At 39.3% G+C, this 21,277-nt stretch overlaps 1 protein-coding gene across 1 annotated transcript in view; it reads right to left on the reverse strand.

Annotated features, from left to right (window-relative positions):
* Positions 1–18,497, reverse strand: part of CFAP58 (cilia and flagella associated protein 58) — a 59,867-nt gene extending 41,370 nt beyond the window's left edge. Inside the window, exons 1-8 of the mRNA XM_075504061.1 lie at positions 18,414–18,497; positions 16,363–16,644; positions 11,136–11,284; positions 9,142–9,298; positions 6,847–7,041; positions 4,457–4,594; positions 2,102–2,261; positions 457–539 (exon numbers count right to left, since the gene is read on the reverse strand). Of these exons, the coding sequence (XP_075360176.1) occupies positions 457–539; positions 2,102–2,261; positions 4,457–4,594; positions 6,847–7,041; positions 9,142–9,298; positions 11,136–11,284; positions 16,363–16,644; positions 18,414–18,422 (1,173 nt within the window). The 5' untranslated portion in view covers positions 18,423–18,497. The remainder of the gene's footprint in view (positions 1–456; positions 540–2,101; positions 2,262–4,456; positions 4,595–6,846; positions 7,042–9,141; positions 9,299–11,135; positions 11,285–16,362; positions 16,645–18,413) is intronic.
* Positions 18,498–21,277: the final 2,780 nt, after the last annotated feature.

Here is a 21,277-nt window from a genome sequence, read left to right on the forward strand (position 1 = left end):
ATGATCAGTATGAGAAATCAAGGATTAGTATTAACACAGCCTCCCAAGCTGCTACATGGTGCATCAACATTTTGGTTTGTTCTTTTACTAGCAAAGACTCCGTTTGCCTAGATTGATATTAAACTTCATATGGTACAGAGCATAAAAGCACAGCTGTAATGAACTCTTTGGATACCAAATAACAGGTTTGCAATAAAGGTGAACACATGTAGCACTTTTTAACTCCCTGACAGTTTGTATGTTAAAACTTAGAAATCTTTTGTGTGTTTATGGGTACTAACACTATTTCAATGCACAGAAAAGAAGCAGTGTAAGCATCTATTTAAGGAAATCTGAATGCTTTACTTAACGTTATTTATTCTACAACATTTCTGTGTCACTGTGAGTGTTTAAACTACAGACATTTCATTCTCAAGCCATGAGATTTGTTTATCAGTATTACCAATGCAAGCTCACCTTGCTTAGCATATCCCTTTCCCTCACAAGCTCATCTATAGCTTTCTTGTCAATCTCTGCCTGCTTTTTGGCAGCCTCCAACTCTAGAGAAAAGGAGGAAAGAGAATAAATCCTGGGTTCAAAAACTGTACAGCTGCTAAAAATGCAGAAACAACTTAGGAGACTTTTTAAAAAGCCTTAACATTACATGAACCGTTCAATTAGCTGTGACCAGGTTTTGCAACCTCAGGTATCAGCTAATGATGTTAATACTTATTTGGGTACTTACAAGAACTTAGAACTCGGGCACAGTAATTAATGGTATGAGGACTTATTGTATTCAGGTGTTCAAACCAAGATACCACAAAGAAGTTGTATTTTCAGAAATCATGAAGCACACTGAAAATCAGACTCTTTTAGGAAGTTTCAGTGTGAGCATCCAAAAACTGAGGCACTTTCAAAAATGGGGACTTTCAGATTATTCTAATCCCTCTATGTGAATCCAGTTCCCCTTTGAAACAGTGAGATTCTACTGGCTTCAATGGAGTTAAAACTATTTGCTATGCGTCAAGATTAACACTGGACATATAACATTAAAAAGAAATTAAAAATTGAAGAGATGTGCTTTCACTATATTTTAAAATTAATTAAAACTTGCTACACTAACACTGCAACTCAGGAAATGCAGTACACTGGCGTGCTAAGATATGTCAAATACTGCGAAAAGACATATTATTAGTAGCCATTCGCAAGCATTCCAGTACAGATCTGAATTTACGAAGTTCCCCTCCCCTTTCTAGTACAGAGCATGACCTTAAGCAGTACTAGCAAAACGTTTGTGGGAAAGCTCTTCAACCCTCACAGAGATGCATGAAAAACAGACACAACTTTCCATAAATACAGTTATATGGAAGGATTCATATCTCATACGTGCAGTCTCTTCAGGACACAAGCTAGAAACAAGGGAGAGAAGGGAGAGGCATTTATGCCAGTATATATCAAATTGAACTAGATGAAGTTTCTAGCAAAGGGTTTTTTCCTGCCCCAACAAGTGAAGTCTCATCAACTCAAATGTTTTTCCAACTTCATAATATTATTTTAGGAAAAAGAAAAAATCATAAAACTGTTTTTTCTGAAAATCACTTTGAAAATGTGTCTATTTTTATTTCAAAGCATATCTTATTTTGAAATTTATTTGCATTTTAAAGTAAAAAAAAAAGTGCTTTTAAATGCTAAAAAATACCCTGTAGGGTATTTTTATAAAAATATAAAAGTATAAAAAATAGGCTGTAACTATTCAGCAGAACCAAAGCAGGAAAAAAGCGTGTCCTAACCATGTCTGATTTCAGTAAGCTCTGAGATTGCTTCCCTCTCACAGGTCAGTGCAGGAGCCATGAAGGTGCATTGGGGATGATTCTCTGTGTGATATGGCACCAATTGGCACACCACAAAGTTCAGTGTGTCTGTTGTATTTTCACCCCACATATGCTACATTATGAAAATTCTGTAACCCTACAAGGTTTTTAAAATGCTGCTGTAGATTCCAACTGTCATTTATACAGTCTCATACTAGATATGAAAGGAGAATGATCCTAACAGAAGGATGTACCCTGAATGAATAAATTATGAATCAGAAGACAGATCCATCCATCAGTTAGGCACCTACCTCTCTCCAGTCCAGATATTTGATTTTTTAGGGTGTTTCTCTCATGTCCTGCATCAACTTTTTGCTCCTCTGCAACACGCAACTTATTCTGGAGAACATCTCTTACTTTGTTCAGCTTTGAAATTTCAAGGCGCATCTGAGTTACTTCATCATCTCTGGCCTACAGAACAGCAATAAAGAAAGGGGAGAGAAAGTATCTACTGAAAAAAAAAATGCCTCTGTACTTGGTATATACTTATTCCATGAAATTCAGGAAGCAAAGGTATAAGTGCTGTGGGTTGCCTGAGACAAGGTAATTAGCTAATTGAACAATATTTAAAATAATTTAAACAAAGCCAGCTAAGGCAAGGAAAATGATAATCAAATCTTGTGCTTTAGGGCTGAAGATGATCAATAAAGAATCTCCAGCTGCAAACCTCACACAGCACTACTCAATTAGTCCTGCAGATTAAACACGGGCAGCTCTAATTTCCTTTGAAGTATTAGGGACACTGACGGTGATGAGAAAGATACCTGTAGTGTGGTCTGGTAGCGTGTCCCTAATAGCAGGTATCTGTTATCCCCATCTCTTTTATAACCTATGGCTTTAAAGAAAAAGCAAAATGCAGAGTTCATCTCATTTGCTATACAATCAGAGGAGAAAATAATCAATCAAAACACTGCATAAAAATTAAGGAACTGGTTACCAGGAAACACAACCAATAATCACAACAGAAATTTGTCTCTTTCCTTTTAAGAAGTAAATATAACTCCCTCATATAATTCAGTGCCACTGTTAGGTTTTACAGCCATTGCAGACTACAGTGTTCCACTTACAGCCTCAGATACTGATTCTGTAAGATGGTGAATCCTGCTACGTGAGTATCCCCTGGGAGGATGTGAGTCTCCTCAGTTCTTACTGACAATAACTTTCAAGAGATTTATGAATACTTTCACAGTTCGGGTTGCCCAACACCATAGTGGAGGCACTCAGCACACTGCAGGATGAAACTGCAAGCACAGCACCTACAAAAAGGGCATCTCAGGTCATGACTGGGGTTCTTAGAAGCTTTAGCAATTGGCTTAATTACTAACTGGGCGGTATCTTCTATTTTTTTGTTCCCAGAAGTCCATGTGCATGACTCCACGAGTTCCATCTACTTTTCCTGAAGTTAGGATAAGATCATAGAATCAAAATCCTCCTTTTGACAGCCCCAAATGTACGTCACATTTGAACACATTGTTTGTAAAGTTTTAAACAATGATGGTAATGCTAGAAGTAATGATAAAACTAGGTAATGTGGAAAAGACAGTAATTTGTTTCTCAAATAGGTAAGAAAAATATCCTCCAGTCTGCCTAACAAAATACAATAGAAGACAAGCTCCTACCATATAGCCCATTAAGGATCCAAATCAGAATCTTCTGTCTTATATTAGTTATGAACTGAGCTTTTAATCTGTCGGTGGTTAGTTTTTATCGTTCTGACTAAGTTCCCATTTAAAAACAAAAAAAAGCTCTCTATTGGCAAACAACCTTTTTATTTAGGTGAATTGGTTATACTTGACTAAACCTTGATAAGATAATGATTTTCTACCTGAATTTTCTAATGTTTAGTGCTTTAACCCCAATGATGATAGCAAATGCAAGATATGGTAGACAGAGTAATAACATCTAACACTTATACATTACCCTTTATCACAAATGCTCTCAAAGTACCCTAAAAAGCATATGCAGGAATCATTTAATCCTTCCCCAACTGAAACTCACCTGCTTCTGAGCGGTACAAAACAACTGTTAAACAATGCAAAGTCAGGCAAGAAAACCATGTAGATCAGAAAGTAAGCACCATCTTGGTTACTTATATTGAACTTCCCCAACCCATACTGTGGGGGGAAAATTCTAGTGTTGGAAGCCACTCCCCTCACTGGAAGCTATCCAGGACACTGTCATTACAATCTATTAACATTTTTCAGTGGGTTTTGGCAACATTCTGATTATGTTAATCACTGTAAAAAAGAAAGTCGTTGCTCTTATCTGAAGATCTCACAATCAAAAAAAGATCTTATGCTTGTCAAAAGTACCATGCATCCTTTATGAACACAATGTGTTGAGCACTTCAATTTATGTGTTTTATGAAACACAGCTCCTCCAGCAGGTCAGGTGATAGGGTTGGAGACTGCACCATGGTACTGCCACAGAAACAATGGCATCCAGTGACAGCCAGATCTATTCCTAAAAACTCTTCAGATTTCCCCCAAAACTACCTATAGGGAACTATCAGTACAAGAACTGAGGTCATCCCTGTCCCAAGTGCTAAGACTGCAATCAGAGCGATATGGCTGATAGGGTGCATGCATGCACCTTCTGGCACTTACTTTCAGTTCTGCTGTCTTCTGCTGGATGTCTTGCATCACCTCTTCAAACATCACATTGTGCTGTTCACTCTCTTGCATGAGCTTATTATTTCTCATCTGAAATTGCTCAAGTTCCTTACCAGCTCTTTCATTCAAGATCTGTTAGATTAAATAACAATCCTATTAATTCTTTTTAATCTCATTACAATATCTACATATACATGAAGACAGAACCTTCCATCTCCCCAGGAGATAAAAGCTGCTACAGATTGTTGTCTGCTTAAAAACCACTCTTCATTGCTGATGAAATTACTAATGTGAAATATGATACATGTTCATACTCACTAGGGGAAATGATAATTTCTAATGAATAACACAGCCAGTATCAGTTTTTTTCTGGGAGCTTAGCAGGTCTCTCTTGCAGGTGGTAGATAAATATTTTACTACTTGTTAGGCATTTGGCAAGCATCACGTAACACAACAACTTGCTACATATAATTACTGAAAATGACTATGAGATTCAAATTACTTCAATCAGCAGAGGGCTGGGGAGCTCTGTTTCTTAGCAAGCAAATCCTACATTAATATGCTGATAACATTTCTCTGGGTACATGGTTTCCTGAGACCAGGACACAACCATTTTCCTCTCTAATTTGTCTTCAGTCAAAAGTCCAGAACAGCAGTTTCATGGTTTCTATGGAGAACATCTACTTCAATACTGGAGCTGCCAGTCTTTTCTTCTGCTTGAATGGGACTTCCCCAAACAGATATTACTCCATAAGTGAGGAAAGAACAATCGTCATATTTTTCACTTTAAGCATTAATGTGTGATAAACTGATGAAGTCAATATGCACTATGTCCTTAACAAGTATGAAAGGAAGAGAAGTAGAATCTCCCTCTTCTGAATGCATGTAGAAGCAAAGATAATGTGAAAACAAGCAATACTGTTTCTTGTGTTGCAAATGTCAGGATAACACTGTGTTTCAGTGTTAATTCTCAGTAATTCTTTATTGAGACTTGGACATGGGTGGGATGAAGCCTATAGCAGCTGTATCAAACCACCTTCACTGTCATGCAAGCAAGGATATTTTATTAGAAATTTCAGTGGAATAAGAGCAGGCATCACAGCCAGCTATAATTCAGTTGAGAAACAATAACCCAATGACATTGCAATAGCCGAGTCACCTTCTCTTGCAGATCTCTACTCTGACTCTTGCACAGTTGGATAGCCTGTGTTTTGGACAGCCTTTTTGCAAAAGACAATGCAGGGCCTCCACAGACACCTTCAAGCCAGCACAGGCAACACAGTGCAGTAGTCTGGTTAACTAGCCTAGGCACAGCACTTTATGTGAACTATTGGTTTCCAGGATAGTTTGGACAATAGAATGCTCCTAAAATCTGCACTTAGAAAGGTTGAAAGGGACTATAGAACAGAGGAGGAAGAATGGAACAGAACCAGGAATTGTAGATATCCTATTTAAAAACAATGTGATTGTCCTGGCAGATCATGGAGCTGCCCTCAACAGCTGCATCAAATCAGTGATATTCAGAGAAATAATCAAGTCTTCTCTGTATCTCTTTCTGTGAAGTATTTTACTAAAACTCTATGTTGACAAAAAATTGTCACAGATCTCTACCTTCACAAACTCAGGGACCTGAAGGGAAGAAAAAGCCATAAAAGTCATAAATTTACAAGATGATACGCACAACTCCCAAAGAAGTTTCCCCTGAGGTAGGACTGTTTTACAGTGATGAGATCTCTCCTGCCATTTACTGAAATTGCTTCTCTGAGAGTTTCTCAAAGTCAGGGGAAATGGACTGAAAACCTGAAAATTCAAACACTTGCAGAACACTATGTTAGGACATTTCCAGATAAAGTTTTTAGAAACAGAATGGGGAAAATCAATCAAAAAGGTTTACGAAGACAGTTCTCTGCCCTTTCACAGAAACTCTTCCACAGGTTTGAGAGGTAGATAAAAATTATTGTGACAGAGAAGAAAGAAGGGGTCGGAGGTAAAATGACTTTACCAATGCCACTGTAGTGAATCAGTGGCAAAACTGGCAATACATGTCAGAAGTCCAACCTGGCAGTCTCCTGTTACTGCCATTAGATCATCCATGCTCTTCACAGACTTTGTCTCATTTGCTGTGATCTTTTCAAGATGATCTCTAACAATATCGTTTCGATCCACCACTGATCTCTGTGAGGAAATCTATCGGAAATCTGTCAGCAAGCTTTACATATTTACTTATTAGTAAAGCAATATTTATATATAAATAAATATTTATTAAAATTTATTGACTTAAAATAACCTCCCTCCCTCTCCCTTCAGGAAAATCCATTTTCTTCTTATTTTGACATCTGACTCTAATGTTAGACCTGATGAATATAGAATGCCATGTACCCTACCTTCTGCTCTTTTAGATGCTGTTCCATTTTCAGTTGTTCCTCTTTGTTCCTCTGTATATGTTGCTGTAAATTCTTGATCTCAGCTTGCTTGTTATCCATTTCAGCTAGAAGATTTTTCAGCTCCTTCTCCATTTTTTCCTTCTTTCGAGCCTCTCGTGATGCCTCATTCTGATGCAGCTGGATGTCTTGCTGAAGCTATAATAATAGAGAACACAAAAGTTTAAGTTCTGCTGCCTTTTATTCAGGAAAACAAGGCCACTCACCTCTCCTTCTACTATGCTTGATTTTCAAAACAACAGCTTCTATACTACCGTACCCAGTACTACATGGAATATGCCAGATCTTCTCAGAAGGAAATATGTTCTCTAGTGGCTGAACAAAAAATCCTGCATGAGGGAACCTATTTATTGACAAGAATTTGTTAAGCACCAGTCAGTTCACCCACACAGAAGGGTCTGATACAGTTCAGACATAAAAGCGTTCCTCTGGAGATGCAGTGGCACAAATGTATTTTCATTTTTAAGTTACTTGTGAAGTGGTAGTTTCTGAATGCAGCGTTAAAAGTAATTTGGGCTTGATGTTGTATTGCAAGGATTTTTATTTTTATTTTTCTATCTCACCAGCAGAAACACTTATTACACTGATAGTAAAGGAAAGAGAGAGATGTCAGACCAGTGTTCATTTTCACAACTGCTCTCAATCTTTCTGCTCTCAAAGTTCTGCTGCAGGAACTTTGAAAGAGGAGCTTTCTCTCATATTTAATAGACTGTCTTGTGACTTCTGCTCTCTCCCTCCCCAAAAATGTGATGGAGTAGAATCAGCAGAGAGGAGACACAGGGGGGTGATCCACATGGAAATATTCAGTTCAGCCAGGGACCAGCAACTGAAAGATGTTCTTCACTTAAAGATTCCTCTCCCTCTGAGCCCACAGATGAAAAGTTGCCAGAACTGACTGGGTCTTCAACAGGATCATCAAAAAGACATTGTCATTTAAGCAGTCTGAAGTGGAGAATAATTTCATACTGGGAGAATGGGAGGTGGTTACAAACGCTGTAACAATCCCATAAATTTAACGGCTGATGAAGTGAGTTCCAGAAGATTAAGGCTCGGAAGATTCAGTGAGTTTTGATGGGAGTTTCAATCCTCTCTCTTTTCTCCCATGCCCACAATGTTGTCAGAAAAGCAAAGATTTATATTCTCTTGATATACATTCCCAACCATCCACTTTAGAAACAGAAACAAGTTCTGTGCGTAAAACCTAGGCTCATCATTACTTTCCGATTTGTGATTTTAAAAAACTGTAAGTTAAATGCTGCTTCCATCTCTTCTCTGTTCTTTAAGTGTTCTTTTCTGCTTTTCCTTTCTCCTGTTGTCTTGCTCCAGACTCTGTTTATATTCTGCTTTAAATTCTTTTATTCCTCATTATTATGTTTTTATATTTTGAAGTATCAGAGTTCTGTATCCCATCTTCCGTCCATTTCTACTTTCTCTCCATTAGTGGGTATCCTGTTGATCCTCAGTTTCCTGTATCTCTAGCTGCTATACACATTTAAAGGAAGCTATACATATTGATCAGTAAAGAAGAACTGTCTACTCAGATAGTCAGAAAAACAGGGAACCTAACTTAAAGAGGAGACAACAAAAGTAAAGCTAAGATGGAATATGACTGCTCTCTACAGACACCGGTGAGGTGAAAAATTATTTAAGCTGAAAAACAGTAGGCAGGAATCAGTGTGAAGAAGAAAGTAGGAGGTCCCTAACCATTAGAGGTTAGGGTCCCTAACCTAACAAGTGAGGTTCTGGAAAAGCTTCCCTTAAGCAGTAGGGGAGAAAATAGCCTAATTAGCTTTTAAGTCAGAATTTGATACATTCTTAAAAATGATGGTATGGCATCATATGACAACCACTGCCAACAGCAAGGGACCTAGGATTTCCATTCCAGGTCTATGTTCTAAGTGGTGCTTTGGAGGCTTAAGGATTTACAATGCAGAAAAAGAAACACATCTCCAGTATGAAAGACAACTATGATTCAGGCAAAGGAACCTTGGCCTCATTCAGGGTATTGGGAAGCTATGGAAGCAGGTGGTACATGACAATACACTTTGCAAAGGACATAGCCTAGAAGTAGAGAAAAATATAAAAATAATTCACAACAGACTCCTTTCTGAGCACACCTGAAAATGTTTGAGATGTGAAAGAACAGGTAGTAGCATACTAGTCAATGGAGATCAATTGCCAGAGTGGAGAATGGTTCAGGACAAAGCCTAAAATCACCACCTGGTGATCTGTACAGACCTGCATAATGGATTGATCTGCCTCGTTTTTTGCCCTCTCTGTTTCCTGCTGCTGCTCTGTGGCTTGAGTCAGACTTTGACGTAACTTCACGACCTCTGACAAGAGTTGGTCTCGCTCCTTTGTTATCTCTTCTTTAAGTTTTAGCAAATCCCGGACACTGGAAGCAAGGAAATAATAGTCAAGCAGTGTCACAGGCCCCTTCTGTTCTTCCTCCTATGCCAGAGCAAGATCTTTTGTGAGAAATAAGAGTTAAAAAGTAATTTGTTTCATTTTAAACTCCTCTTGGATTAATGCTCTGCTGGTCAATTGAATTATATACTCTATCTACTGTGATCATAGTCACCATCAACACAGGCAGCTTTAAAAGCTAACCTAGTCCAATAAATCACTCTTTCTTGTTATATCACATCCTCATGGGTCTGAAGAAACCTTCAGTTTCTCAAAAAGGTAACAGGGAACAAAATTCCTTCTTCTCTGCCCATTGCAAAATTACTCAGGGACCAAAACTGTTATATTGTTGTAACCAGTCTCTCTGCAGCTCACCTGACTGGGCACTTAACTGGGTTATGTCTTATGGTCATCTAATGTAAGAATAAAACAGACTCCCTGTTTGGACACATTTACAATCTGAAAGAAAGTCCAAGCAGTGTGGGTTCAAGCTCAACCTTAAAAACCAGCCTTATAATTCTAAAAGACTATAGGGTTTTCAGCCCTATAGGCCTGAAAAGCTACAAAGGAGTTGTCTAGTCCCATGGCCTCCTTACCGGACAGAGTATTTAAGCATGGAACTGGAGGGCAATACGCAGGGAAATTTAAGAAGAAATTGTAAGTAGGCAGGTCTCAGCAGCCTGGGCAGCAGCTGGAAACAGCAGGAGTGAGGTCCTGGCAAAGCAAGAGCTCCTGGCTCTTGAAGGAAAATGCAAAAGCAGCCACAGAGAGCTGCCTTTAGGGAGAGTTATACTAGGGGAAGGCTTAACGACCAAGCTTTTAGATCCAAGGAAACCTGTTACACAGGTCCAGAACATTTCAGGGCCAAAAGGTGAAGGAGTGGATTTCTCATGAATCCAGGTGGTTTATGTGCTGGCATGTTCCTCGGAGGGGAAAAGTTTGAGCACAATAAAGGCCTTGCTCACAGACATGAGTCTTGTTTATGCAGCCTGGATACACAGCGCATGGGGAGATGAGCATGTCCTATACATATCCTGAATGCATAATATAAATAAATACCTTACACTGTGTGAAAATTTCAAGCCAGAACCAGCTGGGCCATCCATCAGCAATCTCGATAGAAAGTGCACAGGTCATAGGGTCAACATACTTAATCTCATCTTTGAGTTTACACTTAATCTTACAGCATAAGCAGAGTCCGAGGACCTGATACTACTAACACTAGCTTTTGGAGGGCTTTTGAGCAGCTCCTGAGGATCATTGTTATTTGCACACTGTAGCAGCTAGAGGCTCTACCTGAGACTAGGTCCCTCTATGCTAGTGGCTGCATGTGTGTTCAGTAAAAAAAACCCATAGTCTTCACAATGTATAAATATAAAATACAAACAAGAATACAGACAGCAATAATGCCTTATAGCAAAGCTGGCAACAAAAGAGAAATCAAGTTTCCTGATTCCTTGACTTATCTACTTGACCCTGCTGCCATCATATGTAAAAATGTTGACAGGATCCTATTCTCAAAGACAAAGTATGTTGAAATGTTAGTCAGATAAAACAATAAGACAGATACTGAGAAAGTGCATAATACTGATTTTTATTTGATCTCTCAGCTTAATCCAATGCTGAATGAACTCACTTAGAGCCTGATTCTGTACTTGCTCACTGCATAAACACATAGACCAATAAATGTGCACTCATGAGAAAAGCAAAAGGCAGAAAAGACCTCTCTCTGTTTTCCAGTGTCTTTGTAGTGTCTAAATGGCTAAACAAGGTGTAGAATGATAGAAAATCAGATCAGGCTTTCCCCCTCCCTGGGGAAAACTTACTTGTACTCCTGTCCCAGGGACAGTCCAGATCCTTGCTCCACTAAGTTAGTTAGGCGTGCAATTTCCTCTTGCAGTGAATTAATCGTTTCCTTCGCTTTCTGTTCCTTTTCATAGGCTGTATCTACCATTTTCCAAGCCTTTTCAATCTCCTAGGAACAAAATGGAAAACAATTACATAAATTAAACTGGGTTGAAAATGAACAACAAATTAAAAATGTATTGCCTTGTATTTTGGTTAATTAAGAAAACAGGTTTTCATGCCTTTTCATGCTTATATTCACAACAGTTTTCTTCACCAGTTGCTTTTCCTTTGGACGAGGGCATAGCAAACATTTTGAGCCATTCAGGCTATGTCAATTTACACCACAAAAGCTCTAATACATTTTCTTTAACACATAGATCTGAACGTTATCAAATCTCACTCTACAAGGTTTTGGTCATGTAAGTCCCACTAATATCTGAAAATTTACTGAAAATTCAGTGCCCACAAAGGTACCGTCTACTTAAATAGCTCACGTATGTCTGTAAAAGTCTTATTAGCTGTTATGCCAATGAACATCCAATTTGATTTGGATGAGAAAAAGATGTTACTCTGGGCTTTTCTCCCTCTTTGTTCATTTTCACCTGTGAGGACCTAGTGTATTTTGATTTTAAGTATATATTTAGACAAGCCACAATTCTCATGCCAAATTCCAGCACATGGAATTACTCGAATGACAGACTCATGTGCCTCTCACAAGCCCAGGGTTTGATATCCACAAATAGGATAGGGGAGGAGTGTTCAGTTGAGTTTTTAACTTCCTCTGCACCTCTCTCCCTTGAATCAGATCCTTAAGAATCACACAGCAGGCTTATTCCTTGCCAGGTTCAAATCAAGCTCCTACCAGTTCTGGAATCCTGTGCTAAAATTATGTATAGATTCAGAAAGTGACTGGACTGGAAGAAAAGTTCCCAAAGACTCAGTAAATAATGAAGACACTACTTTTGACACTAGAAGTCCCTGAGCTGCAAATCACAGCATGATGTCCTCTCTCATGCTCTTTTCTCAGCTGGCTCCTAGTGGAGTTCTGGACTTGATGGACTTGTACAGATTTAGACTCCAAGTGTGGCTGTGCAACTCTACATTAGCTCTAGGGTCTCCCCAAGCAAAGCCAGACAGAAGCATCATTACATCAGGCCATAATATCCCTGTTAACTCCTACTTGCATCATATGAAAATGGGGCAGGGAAAAAAAAATTAAAAAACACTCCACAATGAAGAGTATCAAATAGTTTAATTTATATCAAATTGTTTACAGCAGTTCTTTATTGAAATTAACATCTCTGGTTCTAAAAAAACCCTATTTAACACTAAACTCAAAATGATGACACCTATATTATAGTACATTGTTAATATATTTATTGAACTCTTTTCAATCAAATAAATGTGGTACTTAGCTGTTTACTGCCTAAATTAAAAATTCAATTCTATCAAATGAGCAGAAGTAACAGGCTACCAGAATTTGCTGAAAAGCTAACACAAAATATAACATCTGTAGCCTCTTCAAACTGGAGAGGGAATATATTTTAATTTTATTTATTCAACTAGTTCAGCATATCCAAATTTGAGAAACCATCTGGAGCTTAAAGATCAGGAATGTTTGTTCTTCTTTTTTTTTCCCAGCCTATTAATAAAGAGTAAACGGTGGGCTTTACTTGTTCAGAAATTCTGAAGATTACAGTCAATTAATTCACTACCTACAAACAGTATTTTCATTACTTAATAAATTACTTAGTTCAAAAATTAGTTTGAAAAATGTGCTTTTCACTTATGTATGAAGCATATTTAAACAGTTTTAAATATTAAAGTCACTTGTTACATTTTATACATTTTGAGTTCTAAATTCCATTCAAATGCAGCAATGATCACACATAAAGTATTAAGTGTCATCTAGTAAATAATAAATTTTTCATTCATTATTATCTTACATAAAAATGTTCAATTATGAAATTTAAATAAATGCATGCCAGGCTGTCATAATGGTATGAAGACATAGTGTATCATCTTGACTGGCAGAAAAGCATAAAATATAGCTGTAAATAAACATGTTTCAGATTTGCCAACTGATAAGAGGTAACCAACTTTTCTCTAGAAAAATGCAAATGGAAAGTAAGATTAAAGCTGATTACTTAAATCAAAGCTTCCTGCTGGCTGATTAGACTGTGATTAAAATTGGTGAATTAAATCATTACGATTGAAGTTTTGGGGGATAGAACTGGTGAATAAAATCAATATGCCCTCTGAGACATCTTACTGGCTTCAGTGAGTCTTTTGTTCTAGTGAGTATTCACAAAAGTGATCCCCTGAAGTCAATGAGGCCATTCAGAAAAGCAGTGATTTCAGGTCACCCTAAGCTGTGCTTTTTGAACTTTAGCTTGCTTTCAATGTGTAAGAACAATTTTATTGAATTTGTATTGATAAAACCAATTTTCATCAATAAGCTTAGCAGGCACAGATGATGGCCCCATTAATAAGCAAAATCTAAATAAGAATTTGCTACAGACTTCAGCATCAGCAAAACTGGGCTTCATTGTAGCTGTTTCTTGGTTGTGTCTTTTACTTTGAATAGTGGATCAACGGATTGCTTCCTTTAAATTCAAAAGTAAAGAGGAGGAAATTTTTGATGGTGGTAGCCTTCATTGAAAAAATATTCACATTATTACCCAATGGAGAGGGGAACTGAAATAATGCAGAGTATGTCAGCATCATTGGGTGATTGCAGTACATGGTTAGGTAGGTGACATACATTGCAGTCTGTTGTATAATTAAAGATGGAAGTACACTGGATGTTTGCAGTTAGAATCATTCAAAAATTTTTGGAGAAGTACTGGAACTCTGGAAATTGTGAAGCAGAATTCATAAAGTGTGACTGCCTTACTTTATTTTCATTAAATACCCCAAAAGATCACATCAATTTCACTGCTCAGAAACTGAGAATTACTGAAATGCTTTCTTTGTATATTGGATTGATACCCCTGGAAATTGAAAACGTGGTAATTCCAAGCGGGGTGGTACAAGCTCCTATAAATTCCCCTTCCAGGTTTCTTCCAGTGCAGCTTTGTGGATCAGTATCCCTATCAATGAAAAAGAGAACTGTATTCCCTTGGTGTTCGGCTTGGCACTTTGCTCCTTCGATATGACTGTAAACAGCAGACTATTATGTCCGGTTTATTAAAACTACAAAACAGAGCACTGAACAACCATCAGACAGTTAACAGCTATTGATTATTATCGACCTGGGTCCTACCAGGCACTGATCTGTGTAGTTAACCCCTGCCCCTAAGCAAATTCTACTGATTACAACGAGGCTTCACATGGAGAAAAATTTTGCTTCTGCAACGTGTATTTGTTTATGAAGCGATGACCTAGAAGAGGAAGGCTGTACACCTGTTACCCTGGTGACCCATCAAGTCACCAAGATTTAGGGCCTTAATTTGAAGCAACTATACAATTTTTACAGGAACAGCCCCACCAGGATTCTCCTATCTTTTGTAAATAATAAAACAGTAGAACAGATAGTTTAATTTAGCGCTGAAGAGTATAATCTTTGCTATTTTAGCACTTCAGCTTTCCTCAACACTTGCCTTGGGCACTTGTGAAACACATTTTTTGAATGTTAGTAAAACTGTAGTGAAATACCACAGCTGTAATGGAACTTCCCTTCAGAAAGGAGAATAACATGAAATATGAAGGGTATACCAAACAAAACCCCAAAACACGACATGAACATTTTAAGCAATATCCAAATAATTCCTGAACATTTAAGGGAAAAGCTAATTCTCATAACCAAACTGAAAAAGTATCAGTACTGTTTACTTAGCCCACAGCACACCACTAGAATTGAAATGTCACGTGTTGTGCATTGCACGTAATTTCTAATAGGATCATATTGTCAAGCAGCTTTTTCACTACAAAATCTTAGCTGGTTCAATAGTAGGTGGTATTGTTAAGCCATACGTTGCCTGAGCTTCAAATTAGCTGCTGAAATTGGAAAGGCTCTTATTTTTCCTACTCTTCCGCTCCTCAGTTTTATAACATTACTAAGACAATGTCTCCTCAGCTTGGGAACATCTTGAAGGATTGCCTCTGCTGCTGTTCACACTCAGAGTATTGCCATGTAATAGCAGAAAGAAAACGATTAAGGATCATTGCGGTCCCTGACACCCACCTACCAGGTTTTGATTAGCAGCAGTGAAAATCAACAAGACTTTCTACACAGTTTTCCTCCTCCTTGAGGATGCTTTGAGCAGTACCATGGGCTTGCAAGCTGCAGCCATAGGATGACAGCACTGCTATTTATATTTACCCTGAGTGTATTTTCTTCCTAATTCTAAGGAAAATAAACTTCATTTCAAAGAACTTCTATTTCTGTAGTGCTCATAGATCACTCTGGATTGTTACACTGGAACAATTTTACTGCAACAAAACACTTTATTGTAAGGCAAGGAGGTTTATCAACTAAATGCTAAATTAAAGCCTGTCTAGGTTCCACAGCCTAAGCTTTTAAACCATCAGAAGGAAAAAAGTTCAAAAGACAGTCTTCTGATCATTTGGCAGCTTTAGGTTTCTGGTAGTCAAACCTCACTGCAAGGCTAAAAACATCGACTGTTTTTAGCGAGTCAAGCACTTTTATTTGACAGAGTTCAAATCAATAATAACAAAGAACACATCAGAGTAAATTGGTAAAATCACATTGAAATGCTATATAGGATTCCTTTTCAAAAACACTGTGACACATTTATTTATATGAGTTGATGACACTTCCCTGGTCTACAATCCATATTTCAGCAAGTAAGTAGATTTTTTATGTTCTGGCAATAGTTAACATCCAAGCAGCACTTCAAAAATATTAATGAATCCAGTCTCAAAAACTGTATATTGTTGGAAATGTGCTATTTTACAGTGGGAAAGCTTAAACAAAAACTATTAGTGAGTACTCGAAAGCTGATGGAGTTGGTTTAGTGCAAATAAACACAGAATTTGACTGGGACTAGTAAAAATATCAGGCTAAAGAAACAAAGTGATTGGTAGCAAAGCAGAGGTTGAAGAACTGGAGATGCCAGCTCTATAGTTAGTCCTCCGGCTAGTTCTCTACATAAAATAAAGTGTTATTGTAGATGCTTTTCTTTTTACCATGTTTTTCATTAACAATTTGCAGATCATATTTAATTCTATTCAAAACTTTACCATCTTCATTGATGATATAGTTCCCCGATCATCCTTAGAGAGCTTTGTGAGCGCAGCTACTTTAGATGAATTCACCACAAGCTCAGCATTCAGCTCCCTGCATTTCTCCATGAGACGCTTTTCATTTTCATGAGACTTCTTCATAACAGCATGGAGCTTCTCATATTCTATTCGGAATTTTTCCAGAGTTTTATCTCCCTTAAGTAGATCTATGACTTCTTGGAAGTCTTTTTCCAGTGCTTCATATGCACTTTCTTCTAGATACGGTTTGCCAGACTTTTCCTGAATGAAATGAGATAGATAATCAACAAACAGGAGGAATTCAATATCTCACTTATGACCCCAGAATATAAAAAAGCAATATACTGAGTGTGTAACAGCTACTAAGAAATCATGACAAAATTTTCTGAAATAACAGTTCTCTTGCTAGCATATGATATGCACATTGCAGGCTATTTTTCCAACAGATCTCCCCCAATTTTACTGAAATAACTTGTGCTTTAACAGTCAGAGTTCTTGCAATTGAGTACCACAACTACTTTAAAGACAGGTCTATAAAATATCATCATTGTGATAGTATTTAAATAATACATCAACTATTCAGGAAGCCCAGTATTTTAGCCTCAATTCTTCCCAGTTCTCTACACTCTAAAGTCTGATTAGTTTATGCTTTCTATGCAGATAGTGCCAGCAAATCACTTGCAGATAAGCGTGTCTGAAAGCTCCAGTAATGCCAATGCAAGCCAATCCTTACTCTGCAGGAAATGCTACTGTTAAACCTTTCACAGGGGACATTCTTGATCTAGCTCAGTTCTGACACCAGATTTTGCCAGCTCAGTTGCTAGACACCAAATTCCACCAATATTTTTCAAACCAGCTTAAAATAAGCCTCCATCATAGCCTTCAACAGAACACAATCATGCCAAGTGGAGGCAGCGTGGCCACTTCTCGGGAGTTAGCTTGATCTGCTAAGCAGCAAGATGAATCAGCCCACAGGATGCTTCGCGCTGTCACAGGTACATTGCTTCCATTACTCAAGCTTGCTCAAAACTGACTGGAACGTCTCTACACTGCAATCTGAAGTCTAGGTATATCGTTATATCACATCTCAGAGGTGGACTCACTTGGATAGGAAAACAGCTCTCCTGTTAGCACCAGGCCATGGATGTCTGGAGAGCCTCCCTCACAGAGGAGAGGCAATGAGATGCACAGCTCCCACAACCTTAAAAATCTGCCCTCATATCTCCCCCCAAACCAATGGATTGCTATTTCAAAAATGGTTCAGGCCCCTACTCACCATTTGAACACAAACAGTTTAAAGGCAAGAATTTTCAAAATTCTAAAAAAAAAAATCAACGAGCAAATCAACGTTTCATTTGTTTCACTGGGGTTTTTTTGGGGGGGAGTACATAAGTTCACGCTACCTGGAAAACCTGAAATTTAAAAGGTAAAAATGGACCCTTACGACTTGAAAGAAAGGTCAGGCTGCACAACGCACTGAGGCAGAGGCACCGGCTCCAAATCCCCCCTCCTTGCCAAGGCTCTGATTTGAGGGGTTTTTTCTGTGTCAGAAACTTCAATGGGAAAACAGCAAAGGCAACTGGAATATTAAAACCTGCACGGCATGGCCAAAGTTTGGCACGTAACGCCTTCAAACCTGCCCTGGCGCTCACGGCAACGAATTTGCATTTATTCTTATTTCATCCTCCTCTCCAATGTCAAACCTTCAGTTTTGATCCTGTTTACGTTTGTGATCATAAAGAGAGTTAAAAGAAGAGCAGTAACAGCATGGGGGCGGGGGGTAACGCACCCACAATCTTAAAAAGTGGCAGGTGTTCCTAAAATTTAAGTGTTATCACTGCTTATGTATAAGTAGCCTAATTGCTCCTGCTTTCAACACGGGATCTAACTGAGCTCTGCTCACAAAAGTAACTCGGCACATAAATACGGCCTACAGATATAGATGATCTATAGATGATGTCCTTGGGCTTATTCTGAGGTACAGCGTTCGTCCTGTCGGGGCGGGGAAGGGAGGGTGAGGGGGGGCTCACCTCAGCCATGCTGCCGGCGGGCTGGGGGCAGGAGGGCCCGTGCCGGAGCCGGAGCCGTTGCTGGTGCCGGTGCCGTGGCGGCCCCGGGCCGCGGCGGTGCAGAGGCCGCCGCGCCGTATCGTAGCAACGGCGGCGGGCGGGGCCGGGGCCGGGGCCGGAGCGCGGCGGGGCGGCGGGCGGGCCGTTGTGACGGCGGGAGCGGCCGTTGTAGCCGCGGTGGCGGCCCGTGAGGCGGAGGCCGGGTTTGCTCCCCGGGGCCCTGCGGGCTCCGTGTGCTGCGCACCGCTGTGCGGGCCCACGGCCCAGAGGCTACTCAGAGAGGCCCGTCGCGGCCCTGCACAAGACCCTGGTCACCCCCCCGACCCTTCGGCCTCGGGGTTTTCTTCCAAAGCTGTCCGTCTTGCTGTTGACATTCAGCCGTCAGGGATTTTAATCAACGACACTGAGGAGTATTTCCCCTCTGACATGAAAGGCCAGGAGCTGCTCCGTGAGCAGAGCAGCGGGGTCAGCGAGGTGCAGCAGCTCAGCAGGAAGAGCCAGACGTCCCCTCCAGGCACCGAGGGAGGCAGGGGCGGTCCTGTGGAAGGTGATGAAAGGGGGGTTGTGCAGTTTTGGGGCACAAATGACGTTTGGAGCCTGGCTTCTGTCATTTCATTGCACCTGACTATTCACACTAGCTTGTCTGTGCGTGTGAACGATGCTGTACAAACCACGGCGCAGAACAAGGGCAGGCAGGAGAGCGGCTCTGCACTGGGAGAGCTGTGCTGGAGTACTGGAAACCAGCTGTGCTGCTGCTGTCTGCTCCCCTCCCAGCTAACCCTTGCAATAGTTGTTTTTATCTCTGTGGGGTCACAAATTGTTTCATCTGACAGCTTTTTAGGGCAGGGCATGTATTGTACCATGTGTACACTCCCTGGCAGAATGGATGTTGGTTATGACCTTAAAGTGCCATTTGAAACTAATAATGACGATGGAAGACTTTTTCTCTTCCTGGTTTAATGAAGCCTGAATTGTAGTGCTTCATTTTACTGATTACATGGCAAAATAGGCAATTTCAAATGGATGCTTTCAAATGGTCTGATTTTACTATTAAAACCGGAGAATAATACACATTTTATAATGTATTGTCTATATGTATGACTTAATTTACAAAATGTCCTACATGCTGAAACATAGTTTCAATCATTTCAAAGCACCCTTCTAATAAAAAAATTAATAAAGTTCCTTTTCTAAGTTTTGCACTCTTCTTTTTCCTCATTTTCTTTTGTACTGATGTTTCTTACATAATAAAATTACCAGGAAGATAATCATGGTAAATTCCCTGATTCTAGGATTTCAGAATCTCAAGAGGACCAAACTTTGAGACCTTTAAAACAAAACAGCCGCACATGTAAAGAAATATCAAAAGACATGATTTTAATTTTGCTACCAAAATACTGCTGGAGGAAGGGGATATGCTCAGAATTTTAAAAAAAAAAAATTATATGATATAACAAAAAAACCCTTCAAATTTACATCTTAAATATATAACCTTGCTATTTATTATACTCTTTCTTAAGGCTTTAACAACAAAACTGGAGTGGAAACTTATGAAGGGAGGTAGTGACCTTTGTGCTTTAGGCTGCTGTTTGCACTTGTGGGTAACAGCACAAATGTGTCCAAAAATGATACCCATTTATTGCGGCATTCCCACGAGTTTTTCAAACTCCTGGTGATTTGTGTCCTGTGAGATCCTCTGAAGGTGACTGTATAGGCTGGTGCTATAGGATAAGTGCTATTTGAGCTAAATTCATTCAAATTTGACGAGTTCACCGACATGGTAGCTGCACCTCTTACTGCAGTGCAGACATAGGAGGGTGACTGTGTTAGAAGTCCATAACTCACGCTAATGCCTGGTTTTGATAAGCCAGCCACCGTGCCTTGAAACACCACAACTCATAGTGCATAGTTTTAAGCGCAAACAGGACACAAATCTGTGATGACACTCAAATATTTACTTTGAATTAATTCTGCAACAAACCTACAGAAAACCTCAATGGGTTCACGACCGAGGAGCTGGACTGGCACTCAAGAGGACATCTGCGTTTCTGACCTTAGCAAGAATTTCCTGTAGCTTGGGTCCAGCCACTTAAAATTCCCCGTGCTTTATATTCATCAGTAAAGTGGAAATAACTACATCTGCCATCCTGCAATAGTGTTGTGACTGTCATGGCTGTAAATGATGTTCTCATGTCATAGAGTGAACCTCTAGACAAGATAGAGCTCTTGATGTGAGATCACTTTTTAACACTCCCTGTTAAGCTAAGCCTATGTTCCCAGCTCTAGGAAAAACCTTTCTGCTAGTAAGAGCAAAAACCTCCTACAGCCACAGAAGAAGAAAAAATTAAATAAATCACCTTAAATAAAAGTAAATAAATCTCCATTAATAGCAGGGACAAGCCAGACCCAGAAAGTTTCAGTTCATTGAAAAGACTGTTATTTATTTCCCTGAATATCTGGCTTCGTTCAAGACACACCTGTACTTTATGGTAAATAAGCAGAATCACCTGTTTCACCAGCTGCATAAAAGAGAGGTTTGCATCAGTGGGTGTGTTTGTGTGCATGCAGAAAGGGTTACTAGAGAAGAAATATTTGCTCACTGATATATTTGAGGTCACAACCCTCAGGCAGTTAATTTAATGCGTGCTTTAAACTGTAGTGGCATGAAAATGATAAGCCATCGCTTCCTGAGTGTAAGGATTTATAGGCTACTGCAGAGATATAAATAAAGAAGAGTAAAATCTCATCATAACATCACCCAGGAGAACGTAAGCAATTTGGGGCAGGGACCATGACAGTACATGTCTTCTGGAAAGTGTAAAATG

The sequence above is a fragment of the Mycteria americana genome, chromosome 6 (genome assembly GCF_035582795.1).
Source record: "Mycteria americana isolate JAX WOST 10 ecotype Jacksonville Zoo and Gardens chromosome 6, USCA_MyAme_1.0, whole genome shotgun sequence".
Taxonomy (NCBI): Eukaryota; Metazoa; Chordata; class Aves; order Ciconiiformes; family Ciconiidae; genus Mycteria; species Mycteria americana.